Here is a 20013-nt window from a genome sequence, read left to right as displayed (position 1 = left end):
AAGAAAATAGGAGAGAATCAGGAGAATGTGGTTATAAGGAATCAGTGAAAGAGACTATGTCAGTGAAGTTAGCTGCTGAGAGGTCATACAGAATTCACAACGAATGGCTACTTGACTTAACGTCATAAAGACAAATCATTGGCATCCTTTTTGAGATCAATTTCTGATAACATGGTGGAGGCATACCAAACTGCAGCGGGCTGAGTTTTAAGTAGGAAGTCAAGAAGTAGAGCAGGCACAGACAGTTCTTTTAAAAATTTTGCTCTGAACCGGAGGAAGGAAAGCAATACCAGAATGGGGATTCATGTTCAGGGGTGACTGACGTGATTGATTTACTGTAGAATCTTAAGCCTACTTCAGTGTTCATGGGAGAATATTAGTGGAAATGGAGAAGCTACAAATATCAGAGAGAGAGAGGTGTCATAGATTGAGGTCTCAGGAAATACAAGGAACAATCTGTGCAGTGAATTTCCTTGGGAGAGGATAAAATCCATAGCAGAGACTGTAGAGAGATTGGTCGTAAATCGAAGGTAATGTTTCACTTTTACTGCTGGAAAGAAGGAAGATTGGGTAAAAACAAAATGCGGCTTTGATATTCCAAACATCCATGCATTTTCCCTATGAAGTGAGAAAGCTTAAGTCTTTGCTGCTGGTTAGCAAAAGAGAAAAGTGTTGGAAATGTGAGAGAAGTCAAGAAGATTTGAGAAAGGTGCTTTGTTATGAAAGGAAGCATTGCAAGATTGATGGGTAAAAAATCTTTGTGATCTCAGCCTAGCTTATGGTTAATTTTCTTCTTTAACAAATCTTTGATAAGGAAGCTTTGCTATAGTTGGTATTATTTTCAGTCACCTATTTTATATGTATAAAAATGTATAGGTATAAAATAATTTTAATGGTAATAGTGATTTTCTCCTTGTGGCTAGTCACTGCAAAACCAAAATTTGAAGTAAAATTCGTACAAATTTTTCTGCAAATTAAACTCATTTATTGTGTTTAAAAAAATGACTTTAAAAATGACTTGTGCAAACAATGCGTGTTCATTATAAAAACTTTAAAGCAAGATGGAACTGTTGAAGAAGATTTAACAGTTGCTCAATAGCTCACTGTCCAGGAATTATTTTATTAGCATTTGGTTAATTATTTATTAGCATTAGTGTTACTGAGAGAGAAACAATTTTATATAAATGTGATCATTCGTGTGTTATTTTAAATAGAATTAGATGTTCTATTTTAAATAGAATACTACGGGGGTGCCTGGGTGGCTCAGTTGGTTAAGCAGTTGCCTTTGGCTCAGGTCATGATCCCAGGGTTTCGGGATCAAGTGCCAAGTCGGGCTCCTTGCTTGGTGGGGAGTCTCCTTATCCCCCTGCCTCTCCTACCTTGCTCGCGCTCTCTTTCCCTCTCTCAAATAAATTTTAAAAAATTAAAAAAAAGAAATAGAATACTACATTTTATTTTATTGAGTTTGAAAGAAAGAAAAAGGACCAAAGCAACACAGAAGAAATGACTGAACTTAAGGTAATTTTTTCACTTTCATGATTCTGCTGGAGTGAAGAAAGAGGATCATGAGAACACTAAAAGATGGGAGAAACTATTTTTTAATTACATGTTTCATCTTTATCTGTCCATCTATTGATCCCATATTGGGAAAGATGAGGAAATTAGCACACTTATGTTTTTACCTCCTTTTCCTTGTCTCTGAAATTTTGTGTTCTCATTCTTAACTTTCCATAGTTTATAATTTTGTTAACTTAATTCTTGCAGTTGTTCAGTTTTATATGTTAGAGTGTATTAATGCAGAGTCTATTTGCCGTTAATCTCTATTCCTGTGAAACTCTATCCCTGAAACACAGGCTGGCTGGTTATAAAATTCTTGAGTCACAGTCTCTTTCCTTAGGACTCTAAAGACATTGCTCTACTGTCTTTTGGCATGGGGCTGCCTTGGAGAATCCTGAAGCCTTACGTGTGACTTGATGTTACAGATTTTGTTCTTGACATGTGTGATGTCAATTATTCCGTATCTGTTGGTTTGCCAACTTGCAGTTGGTCAGTGTTTGTTTTCAGTGTTTATGCCAGCTTACGCGGAATGTGAAACTTTGAAAGTGGCCGTGATTTCTAAGTGGGCCATCTTCTTGAATGATAGATCTTACTTTGTCACCCCTTAGTCTCTTTTGTCAAATCCTCTTTCCCATCAAACATCTGAGTGTTGGAGTGCTCTCTTCACATGACATCATCTAGGCCCATAATTTTAAACATATCTGATAACTCCCAGTTTTATATCTTCACTCATGACCTTTATCCTACATATGGTCCATCTCTAAAATACATTTCCTGTCCAAACATTTCTCGTCTTCTCTATTTTATTTCAAGTTACCACTCACTTGGTCATCTCTCATATGTACTACTACTACTACCTCCTAACTGAGTCTTTCTGCCATCATTCTTGTCCCTTCCCTTAAAGTTTGTTCTTTTTAAAGTAGCCAAAATGGCCTCCTGCCATAAGTCATATCTTATTACCCTACCTCCTCTTTACTTCAGACTTTCCAGTTAATGGCTTCCCATTATAGCTAGAGTAAAATCCGAACTCCCATAACTTAAAAATGTATGTGAACTGCTTTACTTCTCCAACTTAACTTCTGTTTACCGTCCTCCGCTGTGGTTCACCCACACTGACCTTCTTTCTATTTCTGAAACACTTCAAGCTTGTTCCCATTTTAGGGATTTTATACTTCTTCTTAGAGCGCTTTTCCTTCAGATCTTCACATTACTGCCTCCTCCTGTCCATTCTGGTCTCAGGTCCAGTGTCATCTTAGAGAGGCCTCCCTTACTATCCTCCTTAAAGTATTGCACAGCGACGTGACCACTCCCCGACTGCACATACATGCTGTCTCACATCAGCTTTTTTATACAGAATAATACCAAAGAAGTTTTAAAAGATCAGATAAAATCCTATCACCAAAATGACCGTAGTTAGTATTTTCAGAAATTTCTTGATTTTATTAAAAAAATGTGATCTAATGTTTTTTGACTAAATTAAACAGGAAACTTTGTCACTAATATAAGTGAAAAATTAGTATCACTTGCCAAAATTTAAGATAATAAAAATAAATACAATGAAAACTATGTATTAAATTTTTAGCCTTTAGGGGGCGCCTGGGTGGCACAGCGGTTAAGCGTCTGCTTTCGGCTCAGGGCGTGATCCCGGCGTTATGGGATCGAGCCCCACATCAGGCTCCTCTGCTATGACCCTGCTTCTTCCTCTCCCACTCCCCCTGCTTGTGTTCCCTCTCTCGCTGGCTGTCTCTATCTCTGTCGAATAAATAAATAAAATCTTAAAAAAAAATTTTTTTTAGCCTTTAGAAGCTCTGAGACTGAGGTCTGCTCTGTTGATAAAAAGATAAATTTATAGATGTTAGATATTAAAGACCAGCAGCATCAGACTGAGATTTTCTCTTTCACATATTCAAAAGGACTGAAGAGAATTGAGATGGAAATAACTTTCTCGTCAAACAATTCAGTGGATATAGTATAGTCTTCAAGATGAGTAAAGTCTTCTTCTTTACCAGTACAATATTTCCCCCAAAGAGGAATGATGATAATAATTATAACAATTATAATAATCATTGTTTTAGTTAAAGTGAAGTTGAAATAAATAACTCTGGCCATGGACTAGGGTAAAAATGTTCTGGTGAAATAAGAAGAATTAGTGGGGGGAAGTCTCTGTAAATTCACAAAACTTATATTAACCTATTCCAAGGTGAATTGAATGACATGAAATGATATTACTAAAAGCTAATGTTTGAGTATATTACTATGAAATTTCTTCTAAATTACCAATTCCTACATCATTAAAACAAGTAGTATATGCCTCAGTTACTGAAAGAGTTTATGTGTGGGGCTTTCTGCTAAGCTCTTTACATATGATAGCTGATTTAATCATACCCATTCTCTAAGAGGTAAAAACGTCTTCATTTTAATGATGTGAAAATAAGATCCTTAGAGGTTTAATTATTTGTCTAAGATTTTATGACAAGTAAGCCTGTCTGACTCGAAAACCCTTACTTTTAACCACTACATCTTATACTAAAACAGATAAGATGTGGAAGAATGCTCTAATGTAAGTATACAGTGAGGTGTGTTGACCTAGGAGTGTATCTCTGGGAAGTAATCTCTAACTTTTTAGAAACTTTCTAAGAAATGGAAGTTGCCCATATGGCCACCAAATTTCTGTAGCTTATATTTTACAGCTGTTTTAGGCCTCATTTCATCACAAGGCTATTCAGTTTTAGAGGGTAACTTTAATGTTGCCTTTGCTTAATTTTTATCTTAATTTTTCGCAATACTTATCAAAAAAATATAAGTTCTTCTCATAGTATGTTACCACCTCACATACAAATTAAAAATAACAACAACAACTTTCAGGCATAGGAACAACAGTGCAATCCAGAGTGTATAAGGTTTGTGTTTTGAGTTTTTTTCTTACAGTAGGGGAATGGATTAGTGATGATACAGTTATCATAACTTCTTTTCTAGCCAAATCCTTGACAGACTCCAGGCAAAGTGCAATCTAGAGGATAATTTAAAGGTTATAAGATAGGCAAGTGGTATTTCCCTTTATTCTAGTTTTCTGTTTGGATTAATTCAGATGATCAGAGAGCTTTCTTTTCTTTGCTTCCAGAAGAATTGCAGTTCCTAAGTTTCTCTCTGTTATCTACTCAATTAAAATTGAGGGTTGCGTTAAGAAATTGTCATTTAAAACCTGATGTATATACTGTTGTTGAGGACATCGCTATAGTTGTTAACTCATTGGTTCTTACATAAAGATGACTACATAGGATATTTTTCATTTGGAGTGTCATAAAAAGTGTAGTTATTTTTATAGCTGAACTGACCATACTGTCTTTGTTGCTCTGCCACGAAGCTTTCATTTTTATTTTCCTATTTTATTTTGTCATTTGTGTAAGATGCCTCAAAACATGTTAAATATTGTACTTCCAGGAAGTCTTTTTTCATACTTTCCAAATATTCAAAAAATGTACCTAAATCACTGTCTGTGTAGTATATTTACCAGTAAGATATAATATACACCCTCATTTCTTGCTAATTTTGTTCATATAATTTGTATGGCACTATTTAACATATCATCAGTTTAATGCCAAGAATACTTAACTATTATTTTAAGTACTTATATTTTAATTGCAACAATATACTTATGTTTTTTAATTTATATTACTAAATAGTTGTACATTGAGATACAAACAGCTTAATTATTTTAAATTCTAGAAAATTATATTTAAAAATTCTTTGTAAACTAATGCGAATATCTTGGTCTTTGATACAGAAGAATGAGCTATGGTCACTGTTTTTCTCTTATTAAAACTCAATCAGACTGTCTCATGATTCCTATGATATCTTTATCTAAAATAATCAATGCTTTATGTTTGAAAACATCTCATTTTGGGTATATAATCTAGTTGGTAATTTAAATTAAATTAATTTGTTTATAAATGTGTTTTTTGTTTTGTGGGTATATCACTGCTTTCTGTTTATAATATTTCTTAGTGTTTGTTCATTTTTGTGATACTGTTCTTTATCTGGTAATTTGAGTAAATCCCAGTTGAATTATGTTGCCACATTATGTCTTCAAAAGGGCATAAAGTCAGTACACATGCTTCAGTAATATCTGGTTGTTTTACCCTTATGTTTCCAGTTGGCAATTTGAAATTATGGCTTCAACTGCACTTTAAATATGTGATAATAGCATGTGTTTCTAATAAGGGCCAGCACCATTTTGTTCAGATAGTGTGAATGGTTGTCACTCATATATGACAAATGCACCTTCATCTGCTTCTTTGATAGCCCCCTAAAAACCATACCCTCAAATCAGGCCGATGAAATTAGCTGCTGTGTAAATTGTGTGTCTGAGTGGTTCATTATCTAATCACCGTCAGAACCACAGTGATAAAGTAGATTGAAGCAGGGAAGAGGTCTGCCAGATGATTTCACCCACCCCCCCACCCCAAATCCGGTTTCCCTTGGAAACCCTAATAGTGCAGTTTAGAACTTCAGGCTCTCATGCCTGGAATTCAGTATCTTTTAATGTACCAAACCTGAAAATAGCAGTAGTTCTGGAGCATAATTTTCTTTCTGTAAAGATCATAATTTTATTTATTTCAATCAGTTTTTGAAATGTTGAAGTTCTTGAATTACTGTTTTGTTGCTGGTGCCCTAAATATCACTAAATAGGTCAAAATATATATATACTATGTCCTGCTTGCAAGAATTCAGATTAATTTGAATAAGTTGTTAACCTTCTAGGAATCTTTAATAATGGCTTTCTGTATTGTTTATTGGATTGCTTCTCTTTAATTCATTTTAGGTGCTTTTGAAGATGATGATATCACGCATGTTGAAGGAAGTGTAGATCCTATTCGAGATATAGAAATAATACACGAAGAACTTCAGCTTAAAGATGAGGAAATGATTGGGCCCATTATAGATAAACTAGAAAAAGTGGCTGTGAGAGGAGGAGATAAAAAATTAAAACCTGAATATGTAAGTAAAAATTTATAGCTTCTTTGATACTTGAGTTCATTTTTTAATTAAATTTTTAATAGTAATGCATCTAATAAAATTAAATACCTAATATTGTTATGGAATTTTAGAATCCAAGGATAATTTCTGTTAAAAAATCATGGAGAAACTTCATTTTCTTTTGGTAACAGAGGGTCATTGTGACAGGCTATTTAAGGTGTTCTTAGCAAGGCATATTTAGCAGTAATATTGAGTTTTCATATGGTTTCTATGTATATTCTCAAGTTTTAATGTTAGAGAAGTGTAGCTTTATGATGAAAAACTTACGGATTTAGAGCAACAACTGAATGTATGAGTTTTGTGGATTTGAAGAAGTGATTTATACAAGAAATTGGTCTTCCATAGAGGTTGACTGAATGAATGTACTTCTAGAAAGGCAATTTTAATCTTTATGGAGTGAAAACACATATCATTGTGTTTAATATTCAAATGTGTTTTTTATCATATTGTACTGAGTAATTAGTAATATATAATAAATGTTTCAAAATCAGTTTTGAAGATTTTAGTTTAAGTATGATCAAATGGTCTTTTACATTAAAAAAAAATGGCCTTAATTATGTATTTTCTTGGGGCACCTGGCTGGCCCAGTGGGTAGAGAGTATGACTCTTTTTTTTTTTTTTAAAGATTTAATTTATTTATTTGACAGAGATAGAGACAGCCAGCGAGAGAGGGAACACAAGCAGGGGGAGTGGGAGAGGAAGAAGCAGGCTCACAGCAGAGGAGCTCGATCCCATAATGCCGGGGATCACGCCCTGAGCCGAAGGCAGACGCTTAACCGCTGTGCCACCCAGGCCCCGAGAGTATGACTCTTGATCCTGGGCTTGTGGGTTTGAGCCCCATGTTGGGTGTAGAGATTACTTAAAATCTTTTTTAAAAATTATGTATTTTCTCACTTACTAATATCTTCCCTAAACTGTACTTGCTTTTTAAGTTGTTTTTTTTTTTTGTCATGGGAAGGATTTTCTATCTTTTTAATTTTTCATGTATTTTTAATAGATGCGTTTATTTTTAATTTTCTTATTTTTTGAAAACTCAGTTGATTAGGGAGTGCTGCACTCTTTTTTGTTGTTGTTAAAGATTTTATTATTTGAGAAAGAGAAAGAGAGAGAGAGAGCTGGGGGAGGGGCACGAGGAGAGGGGGAGAATCTCAAGCAGACTCCGAGCTCAGCACCAAGCCCACCAAGGGGCTTGCTCTCACAACCCCAAGATCATGACCTTGCAATCATGACCCGAGCTGAAACCAAGAGTCCAACGCCTGACCGACTGAGCCACTCATGCACCACAGGAGTTCTGCACTCTTAAGGAAGAAATCAGTTACAGAATCAGCCTCTAAAGCTTGTGCACACTATCAGTAAATTATGGTTGACAGTGCCTGGTCTTGGAACAGGGAGGCCTGTGTTGGGCCACTGGTTTCCTTGGTAGTCTGGAACAGCCCAAGTTATCTTACTTCTCTTAACATCATGACTATTTCAGTTATTTCCTATTCATATAGAATAGAGAAAGGAGAGAGATTTGTCTGAAGGAATTGTATGAGATTTAGGACAGAGAAAGGGATTAAAAGTATGGGTATGAAAAATACTCCTTTTTAAAAAGGAAAAAAGGTTGTGAGAAAGATGTTGGGATTGAAAGCAATTTATCTGCCCAAACAGCATGGTTACTGATTAGAATAAATTCTTAAGCAGTCATCCCTTAGTTTATTGAAACTTAACTGATATCCTTATGTCTTTTAGAAGAATTACTATCTTAAAAATAAAGTTATCAATGTTGCTTTTTACTGAAATGGGAGTAAGGGACATCAGGTTCTTCTTAAATTCTTGGGCTACCATTTCCTGGCTTTTCCTCTCAAAGAAAACCAGAATGTTGAGTGCTATTTTTAATACCTTGTTAACAGTATTTTCTTTTTATTTCTAAAATATTCCTAAAATTTCTGTACATGATTTAAAAGCATTGGTTGAACTCATGTTTACAGAAAAATCTGAACACCTTCTCCCCATTCATTTTTCCCTTTCCCCATTCAACTTTTCTGGATAGATGGAAAGCATTATAAGCTAATTTTCTTGTTTCCCAAAACTGGTCATTCCATCGTTTACTTTCCTCATATTAGATTCCACTGCTTCAGAATAAATTACAGACCCATGTTTCTTAACCTTTTTTTTTTTCATTATCACCATCCCTAAGGAAAAAAATTAATTAAAATTTAATTTAAATTAATTAATTTAATTTCTCACTGATGAGAGAAATTAAATACTGATGAGTAAGGATTTGTTGGCTAGGGTTGAGCTTTGGAGGACCACAGACCATTTTAATTACTAAGTATTTTTCACCCATAAGAATCAATCTTTTGCCCCTCTATGAATAATATCACCCTCACTGAGAATGTATGCTATAGATTCTTGTAGCAAACCCAATACTGGTAAATATAGTAGAACACATGGCTTTTAGAAGATTTTTTTTAGTTGTTAGCAAAAATAGGATTTGGGTTGACTCAGTAACTCAACTTGTAGAGAATTAAGATCTTTTACAGTACTGAATCATTTACTGCAGGGACATCTTGTCTTTCTCATTTTTTGAGTCAGGCACTGTTGGACACTTTTTATATATGTTATCTTATTTCTTTTTTTTTTTTTTTAAAGATTTTATTTATTTATTTGACAGAGATAGAGACAGCCAGCGAGAGAGGGATCACAAGCACGGGGAGTGGGAGAGGAAGAAGCAGGCTCATAGCAGAAGAGCCTGATGTGGGGCTCGATCCCGGATCGCTGGGATCACGCCCTGAGCCGAAGGCAGACGCTTAACCGCTGTGCCACCCACGTGCCCCTATGTTATCTTATTTCAACTTCACAACATACAAGTATATATATTATCTCCATGTTAAAACTAAGGAAGCCTAAATTTCAAGAGGCTTTATGAATTGCTCGAGATTTCATGCTTAGTAAATTGTAGACCAAGTTTTTCAACCAGATCAGTCTGACTACAGTACCAATAAGTTTTTTTTTTTTTTAAAGATTTTATTTATTTATTTGACAGAGTGAGAGAGACAGCCAGCGAGAGAGGGAACACAGGCAGAGGGAGTGGGAGAGGAAGAAGCAGGCTCCCAGCGGAGGAGCCTGATACGGGGCTCGATCCCAGAACGCTGGGATCACGCCCTGAGCCAAAGGCAGATGCTTAACGACTGAGCCACCCAGGCGCCCCAGGACCAATAAGTTGTTGTTGTTGTTGTTTTTTAAGTAAGCTCTAGGCCCAACAGGGGGCTTGAACTCATGACCCTGAGATCGAGAGTCAATGCCCTACTGACAGCCAGCCGGGCACCCCTGTCTTTTTTTTTTTCCTTGTAAAATTCCAAAAAAGTGTATTGACCTCATATGCATTTAAAAAATAGTTGTAAAATAAAGGCTAGCAAAACCTTCTTGCATGTCAAGAAATAGAACATTATTAGCACCCAAAAATATCCCTGGTACTTACCAGTCTTAACACTCTTCATCTTCCCACAGCTAACTGCAGTTCTGAAATTTATAATAATAATGACCTTGCTTTATACCAGTGTACGTGCCACCTAAAACAGTATGAATTTGTTTTTCCTGATTTAATACTTTATATAGTGTCATATTGTATGTATTTATATGAGCATTTTTCACTCAACATTATTTTGTGTACTCATTCATGTAGCATTTACCTTTAACTCATTTGTTTTCCTTACTGTAAAATATTTTATTGGAAGAATATATCATAATTAAAAAATCTTTTTTACTGTTACTGGGCATTTCAATCCCCCCCCCCAAGTTTTTGATAATTACGAACAATGCAGCTGTGAACATTCTTTTACATCCTCGTGCACATAGGGTAGTTTAAGGCATGTGTCTAGAAGTAGGAGTATATATATACCTTCAACTTTCCTAGATAACACTGTTTTCTTAGAGTTTATCCTGTTGTCACCACTTGATATTGCCAGATTTTTTTTTTTCATTTTCGCAATTTGATACCTGTGTGATGGTATTGGTTATGGTTCTAAGTTGCAGTTCTCTATGTAAGATTGGAGACCTTTTTTTTATATTTGTTGACTCTTGGATTTCCTCTTTTGTGAAATGTCAGTTCTAATTTTCCCCATTTTCTCTTAGATCAGTGTCTTGTTCTCATTACTTCATTAAAGTTATATATTTATTCTGGATACTAATCATTTGTCTTAAATGGATTGCAGATATCTTCTCCCATTCTGTGGCTTTTGTTTTTGCTCTTTTTATGGTATCTTTTAATGAACAGGTCTTAATTTTTAAGTATAGTGGTTTTTGTGTCTTAAGAAATCTTTCCTACTTTAAGGTCATCAAGATGATCTTTTATGTTCTAAAAGCCGTATTATTTTACTGTTCTCAGTAGCCTACCTGGAATTTATTTTTTGTAAGTAGTATAAGGCAGGCATTGATTTGATATATTTTTTTTTACCTGTTATTCCAACACCATATTTTAAAAAGACTGTCTTTCCCTACTCCTATTGAAGTGTCTCTTCTGTCATATATCAAAAAGCTGTGGCATCTTAGCTTTTTCCTGAGGATTGGCAGATGACCCCAGGTAATAGTGGCCAAAAGCAACAGTGGGATGTCAACACTGTTGAGTGGTGAAAGTGAGAAGGGGAAGATAGAATGAGGGATTGATACACAGAGTCTGGCCTTATATGTGTTCACCAAATCATTTCTGTACTTCCCTCATCCCCTGCTGTCCCTGTCTCTAGTCTAGATCAGGGACAATTAAAGTGTGGTCCTCAGACTAGCAATATAACCATCACCTGGGAGCTTGTTAGAAATGGAAGCTATAGGGGCGCCTGGGTGGCGCAGTCGTTAAGCATCTGCCTTTTGCTCGGGGCGTGATCCCTGCATCCTGGGATCAAGCCCCACGTCAGGCTCTTCCGCTGGGAGCCTGCTTCTTCCTCTCCCACTCCCCCTGCTTGTGTTCCCTCTCTCGCTGGCTGTCTCTGTCAAATAAATAAATAAAATCTTTAAAAAAAAAAAAAGAAAAAAAAAAAGAAATGGAAGCTATAGATCTTCTATATCAGAATCTCTGAGGATATGTTTTAACAAGCTCTCCCAGTGGTTCTTAGGCATGCTAAAGTTTGAGTTTCATGCCATACAGTGGGCAACCCCTCCCCCACAAGGGTAGAAGTGGCTTAGGCATCCCTACCTTTTCTTAGTGTGGTGCTGCCTCATTATCTTATTAGGTCCTTGGTATTATAAGGTATTTCCTCCAGTTAGACCTGTTTTATAGTTGTTGTTAGAGAAATTCACTCTGAATCACTTAGTTCATTATTACTGAAAATGGGGGTCTTGGCAAAGGTATAAATGTGATCTAAAGGGGCACCTGCACCCCAATGTTTATAGCAACAACGTCTGCAATAGCCAAACAATGGAAAGAGCCCAGATGTCCATTGACAGATGAATGGATAAAGAAGAGGTGGTGTATATACACAATGGAATATTACTCAGCCATCAAAAAGAATGAAATCTTGCCATTTGCAGTGATGTGGGTGGAACTAGAGGGTATTATGCTAAGCAGAATAAGTTAATCAGGGAAATACAATTATCATATGATTTCACTTATGTGGAATTTAAGAAACAAAACAGAGGAGCATAGAGGGAGGGAGGGAAAGACAAGACAACACAAAGTCAAAGAGGGAGACAAACCATAAGAGACTCTTAACCATAGGAAATAAGCTGAGGGTTGCTGGAGGGGAGGGAGGGGAGAGGATGGGGTAATTGGGTGATGGGTGTTAAGGAGGGCATATGATCTAATGAGCATTGGTGTTACATACAACTGCCGAGTCACTGAACTCTACCTTTAAAACTAATATACACTATATATTAATTAATTGAACTTAAGTAAAATAAAATATTAAAAAATGCAAAAGAAAAGAAAATGGGGGTTTGGGGGCACCTGGGTGGCTCAGTTCGTTGAGGATCTGACTCTTGATTTCAGCTCAGGTCATGATCTCAGGGTTGTGAGGTGGAACTGCTTAAGATTCCCTCTCTCCCTCTTCCTCTGCCCCTCCCTACCCTCTAAAAAAATATAAATAAAAATTTAAAAAGAAATTAAAAAAAAAAAGGAAAATGGAGGTCTCCTAGATATAATTTTACCAGCGATTTCCCTGATATCATAATGTAACAGTATGACAGTTGGTGAGGATAGAAACCAACTTAACCAGGGAATGATGTTTGAAGGTGGGTTAATTTTGTAAGTAGTTGGTTTATTTTTACATCATATATATATATACTTTTATAACTACTTTTGCCTTAAAAAAAAAAAAGTCATAACCATATTTGTAGTAAAATAAGTATGGAAACACCCTCAATCATGTTAACTGTAAACATCTGGAAAGTTTAAAAAGTTTTAAGAACTAAGTATTTGGAAAGGGAAATGGGTGATTAGGGTGAATACTACTTAAACTCTACACCTCTCTGTTACTAGAACTTTTTTTTCATAATAATGTATTATTAGTTTTTTTTTATTATTATTTAGAAAAAAGCTCTAAGGAAATTCTTTCTTTTTTTTTTTTTAAAGATTTTTTAAATTTATTTATTCGACAGAGAGAGAGACAGCCAGCGAGAGAGGGAACACAAGCAGGGGGAGTGGGAGAGGAAGAAGCAGGCTCATAGTGGAGGAGCCTGATGTGGGGCTCGATCCCACAACGCGGGGATCACGCCCTGAGCTGAAGGCAGACGCTTAACCGCTGTGCCACCCAGGCGCCCCAGGAAATTCTTTCTTTTAGGTGGCCTCCCAAAAGGGTTAAATGCATATCCGTTGTCCTTAGCTGTTTCTGATCTATATTCATCAAGCTATAATTTTAGCTTTGCACTGGAGAAAGAGTTTTGAAGTTTCTGTCTAAACTTGGAAAAGGAGTATAATGGGAGATGTGAAGCTGGAAGAGATGCACATAAGAGAAGTTATAGGCTTTAGGATCACTTCCATCTTCACTCACCTGAACAATTATGTGGACAGTGTGATTTATAAACAGAGGTTAAGAAGAAACTCCTTATGAGCTTTCTCAAGACTGTTCCATTTGGTGTTGCAAAGCTATTTTGAGTCAAATATGAGACCCTTCGCCTTTTCATCTAAACTTAGGTTAAAGTCTTAGATTGGGTTTCCTCAGAAGTAGACACCGAGGCAAGGATTGGAGTGCAGGTGGTTTCTTTGGGAGCTATTTTAGGAGGCACACTTCAGGGAATGAGGAATTAAGATCAGGAAGAGAAGGAAACCCGAGTTTAATTTTGTTATATATTATTTAATATGTAAACAAGCAGGTAGAAACCTGAACAGCCGGGGCTCAGTCCTGTTAGGGACCTCTGAAAAATAGTATAGAAAGTTTCTTATAGTTTTTCTATTGGAATGATGAGGAGGCTGGGGTGATTATCAACTAATTTCCCTCAGTCACTGGTTATGGGCTGCTCCTAGAATTGTGAACTCCCTGGCACCTGTTGGCCCGTGATCTGAGCACGGTGCTTAGCCAGAGTTATAGATCCTTACAACAAGTACATTAACATGTACTGGACCCGTGAGGGCAAAGGGGATATGGACAGCCAGCAGTCTCTGCTATATTCCTTCACCCAGTGTGCTTTAAATTTTTTGTCCAAATCATTGTATTTACTTTTGGTTATTTTTGGAGATCACAGGTTTAATTTGGTGACGCTTTATATTTTTCCTTTCTTCTGATTTATCTCTAGCTTCCCCAAGACAGAACCTATGTGATTATATTAAGTATTTCTTGTAGAGGAGTTCTAAAAAAAAATGTTTCCTTACATTCGCTGACAAATGGTCTAAAGTATAAAATGATTGGCGGGACTTTAATTGGACATAGATCCTAGGCTGTAAAAGAGATAACTACTTGAAAGTTATAAACAAATTAGGTAGATCAGTTTGTTTACTAGTTACCTATTTTCTAGATAATCTTTCAAAAATTCAACATTTCTAGCCTCTCTTCTTATGAAGTTTCCATTTTCTAGATTCGAATATCATTTGTATTTTTATGTAAATAAGCAGGAAAAACTTAGAACTTTTTAATGCTAAAACAGAATCTCTCCTAAGGGTAAGGTATATTCTGGCGTAAAGTCATCTTTTATAGTGGGTCTTGCTGTTTGTGGTAACACTGAGGCACTAAAGAAGGCAGGTGTGTGATAATCATTTTCTATTGGTATTAACTACCTAGTGAATTAGTTTCCTAGGGCTGCTGTAACAAATCCTACAAACTGGATTAAAACAATAGAAATGTGTTCTTTCAAAGTCTAGAGACTAGAAGTCTGACATCAGCGTGTTGGCAGGGCGATGTTTCCTTTGAACCCTCCTGAGGAGAATCCTTTCTTGGCTTTTCAGCTTCCGGTAGCCCTAGACGTTCCTTGGTCCGTGGCTGTATAGCTCCAGTCTCTGCCTCCATCTTCACATAGCCGTCCTCTCTCTGTGTTTCTGCCAAATTTCCATCTTCTTACAAGGACACAAGTCACAATTGGGCTGAGGGCCCACCCCTACTCCAGTATGGCTTCATCTTAACTAATTCTCAATTAAGGTCACACTCTGAGTACCAGGGGTTAGGACTTCAATGTATCTTTTTGGAGGACGGTTTATGATATAACATTAACACTAGGGCATTAAGATCAAAGTTGATTTTATTTTTAAGATTTTATTTCTTGATTGGAGAGAAGGTTTATGCGTGGGTGTGCGGGCACATGTGCGAACATGAGCAAGTGCAGGGTCAGAGGTAATCTCAGCCAGACTTCCCTGATGCGGGGCTCGACCTCATGACCCTGAGATCATGACCTGAACCAAAATCATGAGTTGGACACTAAACCTACTGAGCCACCCAGGCGCCCCTCCATTCTTGTTTCTTAGTCATCTTTTTAGACATGGCCTACAGCAGAAGTTTCCTACACTTTTAAAAATGTTTTGATTATGATGAACTGTATATAACATTAAATTTACCACTTCAACCATTTTAAGTGTACAATTTAGTGGCATTAAGTACATTCACAATGTTCTACAACTATTACCATTGTCCATTTTCAGAATTTTTCACCATCCCAAACTGAAACTTCTCCTTCCCCTCCTTAGCCCCTGGCGGCCTCTCTTCTACTTTCTCTATGAATTCACCTATTCTAGGTATCTCATATAAGTGGAATCATAACTTTTGTCCTTCTGTGTCTGGCCTATTTCAGTTAGCATAGTGTTTTCAAGGTTCATCCATTTTGTGGCATGGATCAGAATTTCATTCCTTTTTAAGGTTAAATAATAATATATTTATGTACCACATTCTGTGAACATTTGAATTGTTTCTACATTTTGGCTATTGTGAATAATACTGTTACAAACATTATGGTACAAGTACATTGTGGTTATAACATTTTTGAAATAGTCCAGAAGGAAATACTAAGTGATAATAGTGGATTAGAGAGATAAGAGTTATGAATGCTTCCTCCTTAAATAATTTTCTCTTTTAATTTTATTGCTTTTATAAAATAAATTTATGGAATAATGAACCCCAAAGTTAAAAAATTATTAAATATAGCAACCCATTTAGAAATGCATGAACCAGGAATGTGATTAGAGATTATTGTAGTTCATTATTTAAATCTACATAATACACATGCCCCCAAACTAGGAAAGAGGTTATAAAATTTTCAAAATTAGAATGACAAGTTGCTTAATTTAATGCGGCAATACCAATGTGAGAGTCAAACTATGCTAGGTAGGACTACTTTATGGGTTTAGGAGAAATGATTTTCATAGTAAGTATTCTAAGCATAAATGAGGTATTTTTGACAATGATACTCTTAGACAGCAGTGGGAAGGATTGAGGCAAAGTATCTCCTTTTTCGTGAACTGGAATGAGAAAAATGAGGGTATAAATGTAATTGACCAGGATTTATTAAATGATCATCTTAACACTTTGTAAGGTATTTACTTTCTCGGTTTATAGTCATTATTTTAAACAAATCATTGTTTTAAGGTTTTAGAGAAAATTTTTTTACTTATTTGGTAATATGTGAACATACAGGGAAGATCTGCTAAAGATGAAAATCTTCTGCGTGATTTAATCTGAGAAGTTTTATTGTATTTTTTCATGTTTAGTCGTAAGGACCAAGGATTCAACTTAGGCTATTTCAAGAAATGGGTTTTTATTTTTAAAATACAAGGCAATAAGGGAAATGGAAATCCAAAAATGTTTAAGATCGGTAAGTGTGGTATAGCCAGGCCTTTTGGAGTAGAATTGTAAATCAGCCCAGGGCAGCACCGAGGAATTCAGAAGTCTGCACCTTCTCTGTGTGGTGCCCTGCCATTCATGTAACTCAGATGGTCTTCATTTCTGCTTCACTGGAATTCTACTTTTTTTTCTGCTTCCACCAGAGTTCATCTGCTTTTTTACATACTGTTTTTATTCCTGATCTCTGCTTCTACATAATTTCTCCTTACTTCTAATTAACCTTTGTCACATCATGTAATTTACTCTGTCTTATGTTCATTCAGTGTATCTTTACAGCTTAAGTCTCCAATTGTCTTATCTCAGTATTTCCTGATCCGGATTCCTAAAAGCAAGCATCTGATTGCCTCAGTTTACTCCCATTTTTGCAGAGTTTTTTTCACCTAAGACCACTTCATAGGTCAAGTACCCACCAATTCCATCCATGAGACTGTTTTTGGGTAGGACTGTTTCCTCCTCAAACCTCTTATTTATGCCCACTCCCTGTTTCGTCCATCCTTACCTTCAGGAGATGACCTTGCCTCCTACTTCAGAGATCAAAATAAAAGCTACCAGACAGGAATTCACTCAGTGTTCACTCCTCTTAATCTGTGGCTAGTTATTCCAGTTCTTTGGATCCTATCATGTCCTAACTTTTCAGAATGTCCAAACTTTTCAGATGACTATTAGTCATCCTTTCTTTTTTCCCCCCTTCATTGCCTTTAAATTACTTTATTGAGATAAATTCACATATCATAAAGCTTACCCTTAATATCCAGTGGTTTTAGTGTATTCACTCACAAGTTGTGTTTTAATCACCAATAATCCCTTCTTTCTTGTATATACAACTTGTCCCTCTCAAGCCAGATCGTTTTCTTTTTAACAATTTAAAGGTATTCTTTTCAATCTTGTGGGGAAGCACTTCTTTCTCAGTATTGCACACCTTGTCCTTCATTTACCATATTTTCACTTCCCTTCTTCTTAAAAACCTCTTGAGAGAGTTATTTTTTCTACCTCGTAATAACTCAGTCTAATCTACCTACCCATCACACTCAAACAGGTTTCGCCAGGGTCATCAGTGACGTCTGCATTTTTAAATCTAGTGGACATTTTCAGTCATTGTGATTTTTCAGTAGCCCTCCTTCTCTAGCAACTTCTGTTGCTCATCCTCTTAATATTTTTGTTCTTAAATATTGGCATTACTTAAAATTGAATCTAAGGCTCTCTCCTCTCAGTTTCCTTTCTGTGTGATATCATCCGTATCCACTGCTACAATTAACTGTTTAAATACAAGTAACTTCCAGATTTGTATCTCTAGCCCTTATCAGCCCTTGGAGCTCCAGACTAATCTATTTCATTCCTGACTTTGACATCTTATGGATTTCTCAAAGATATCTCAGAATTAGCACATCTAAAATCAAACGCAAGGATCCCCTCCTTCACATCTGATTCTCTTCCACAGGTTTTTTATTTCAGTGAAATGTACCGCTATCTGTTAGATTATGCAAACCAGAAACCTAGTCATCTTTGACAGTCTCTTCCCATCATTTCACATATTTAATTTGTCACTGAATTCTGGCAATATGTAGATATAGGGATATAATAATATGCCTATATTTTCTTGTATGTGTAGACATAGAGATAAAGGATAAAACAAATGTGGCAAAATGATATATTAATGAATCTGGATGTACAGACATTTCTCTATTATTCTTGTAGCTTTTCTGAAGTTTAAAATTATTTAAAAATAAAAAAACAAAAATATTTTATGATTTTAATGTATAGAGATACAGTGAAAATACATGACAATAATAGCACAATCCATGTGAGAAGGCAATAATAGAATGAGCGAGTAGAGTAATAATACTCCAGTTAAAAGACAAAGAGTTTGGTGGTTCCTCAAATAGTTAAATTTAGTTAAACATAGAATTACCATATGACCCAGCAGTTAAATTCTTGGATTGATATTTCCAAAAGAATTTAAAACAGGTACTCAAACAAATGTGTACATGCATATTCACAACAGTGTTATTCACAATAGCCAGAATGTGGAAGACAGCCCAATGTCTATCAGGGATGAGTGGATAAACAAATTGTGGTATATACATACAGTGAAATATTATTTAACTTTAAAACGTAAATGAGTACTAGAGAAAGACAAGCCAAGAAACAGACTCTTAACTATAGAGAACAAACTAATGGTTACCAGAGGGGAGGTGGGGGGGGGGTTGGTGAAACAGGTGATGAGGATTAAGGAGTGTACCTGTCGGTCGTGAGCACGGGATGATGTATGGAATTGTTGAATTAGTATATTGTATACCTGAATCTAATCTTCAACTGTATGTTAACTATATTGGAATTTTTTAAAAAAGGAAAAAAACAAAACAAGAAGTAAATGACTGCTGATGCTAGATGTGGATCAACCTTGAAGACATTATGCCAAGTGCAAGAACCCAGACACAAAGGGCATATATTGTATGATTCCATTTGTGTGAACTCTCTGAAATAAGTAGATTCATAAGGACAGAACTGCAGATTGGTGGTTACCAGGGACTAGGGGAAGGGGAGAATGGAGAGAAACTGCTCAGTGAATACGAGATTTTATTTTGGTGTGATAGAAATGTTTTGAAATTAGAGAGAGGTGATAGTTCCATAATATCGTAAATATACCAAGTTTTTAGTACTAAATTACTTAAGAATAATTAATTTTATGTTTATGTGAATTTATGTGAATTTTACCTCAGTAAATTTTTAAAAAATTAAATAAGACAAAAAATGGCAGGTTGGATTTTAAAAGCCTACCTCTGTGCTAACTTTCAAGACACACATCTTACATGGAAATGCAAAGGTCAAAAAATAGTCAAGTTGGTCTCAAAGAAAAACAGAGTTAGAGGATGTGGTACACATGAACCTTATATCAAGATTATTCTAAATCTGCAGTGATTAAGACAGTCAAAGATAGACAAATTGGTCATGGAACAGAGTGGATATACAGACACAAATACAATTTGATTTGTGGTGAAGATGGTACTGCAGAGTAACAGAAATGAACGATTTTCTTAAGAAGTGGTGTTGGGTCAGTTGTATATCCTGTGGGAGAGAAAATAAATCCTCACCCACCTCACCACTATACAAAAAAAGTAAAGTCTACATAGATTAAAAAGTGAAAATGAAACTCCTGCAGAATAAAACATCTATTATATAGCATAAA

At 35.8% G+C, this 20013-nt stretch overlaps 1 protein-coding gene across 2 annotated transcripts in view; it reads left to right on the top strand.

The window, feature by feature from the left end:
* The window catches only part of OLA1 (Obg like ATPase 1), a 173164-nt gene that overhangs the window by 94206 nt on the left and 58945 nt on the right, over positions 1–20013 (top strand). For both annotated transcript variants that reach the window (XM_045800331.2, XM_045800332.2), the window contains one exon: positions 6380–6555. In XM_045800331.2, coding sequence (XP_045656287.1) covers positions 6380–6555 — 176 coding nt within the window. The remainder of the gene's footprint in view (positions 1–6379; positions 6556–20013) is intronic.

This window comes from Ursus americanus, chromosome 1 (genome assembly GCF_024610735.1).
Source record: "Ursus americanus isolate L20-20 chromosome 1, mUrsAme1.1.p, whole genome shotgun sequence".
Lineage (NCBI taxonomy): Eukaryota > Metazoa > Chordata > Mammalia > Carnivora > Ursidae > Ursus > Ursus americanus.
This window is presented reverse-complemented; position numbering and strand designations above follow the sequence as displayed.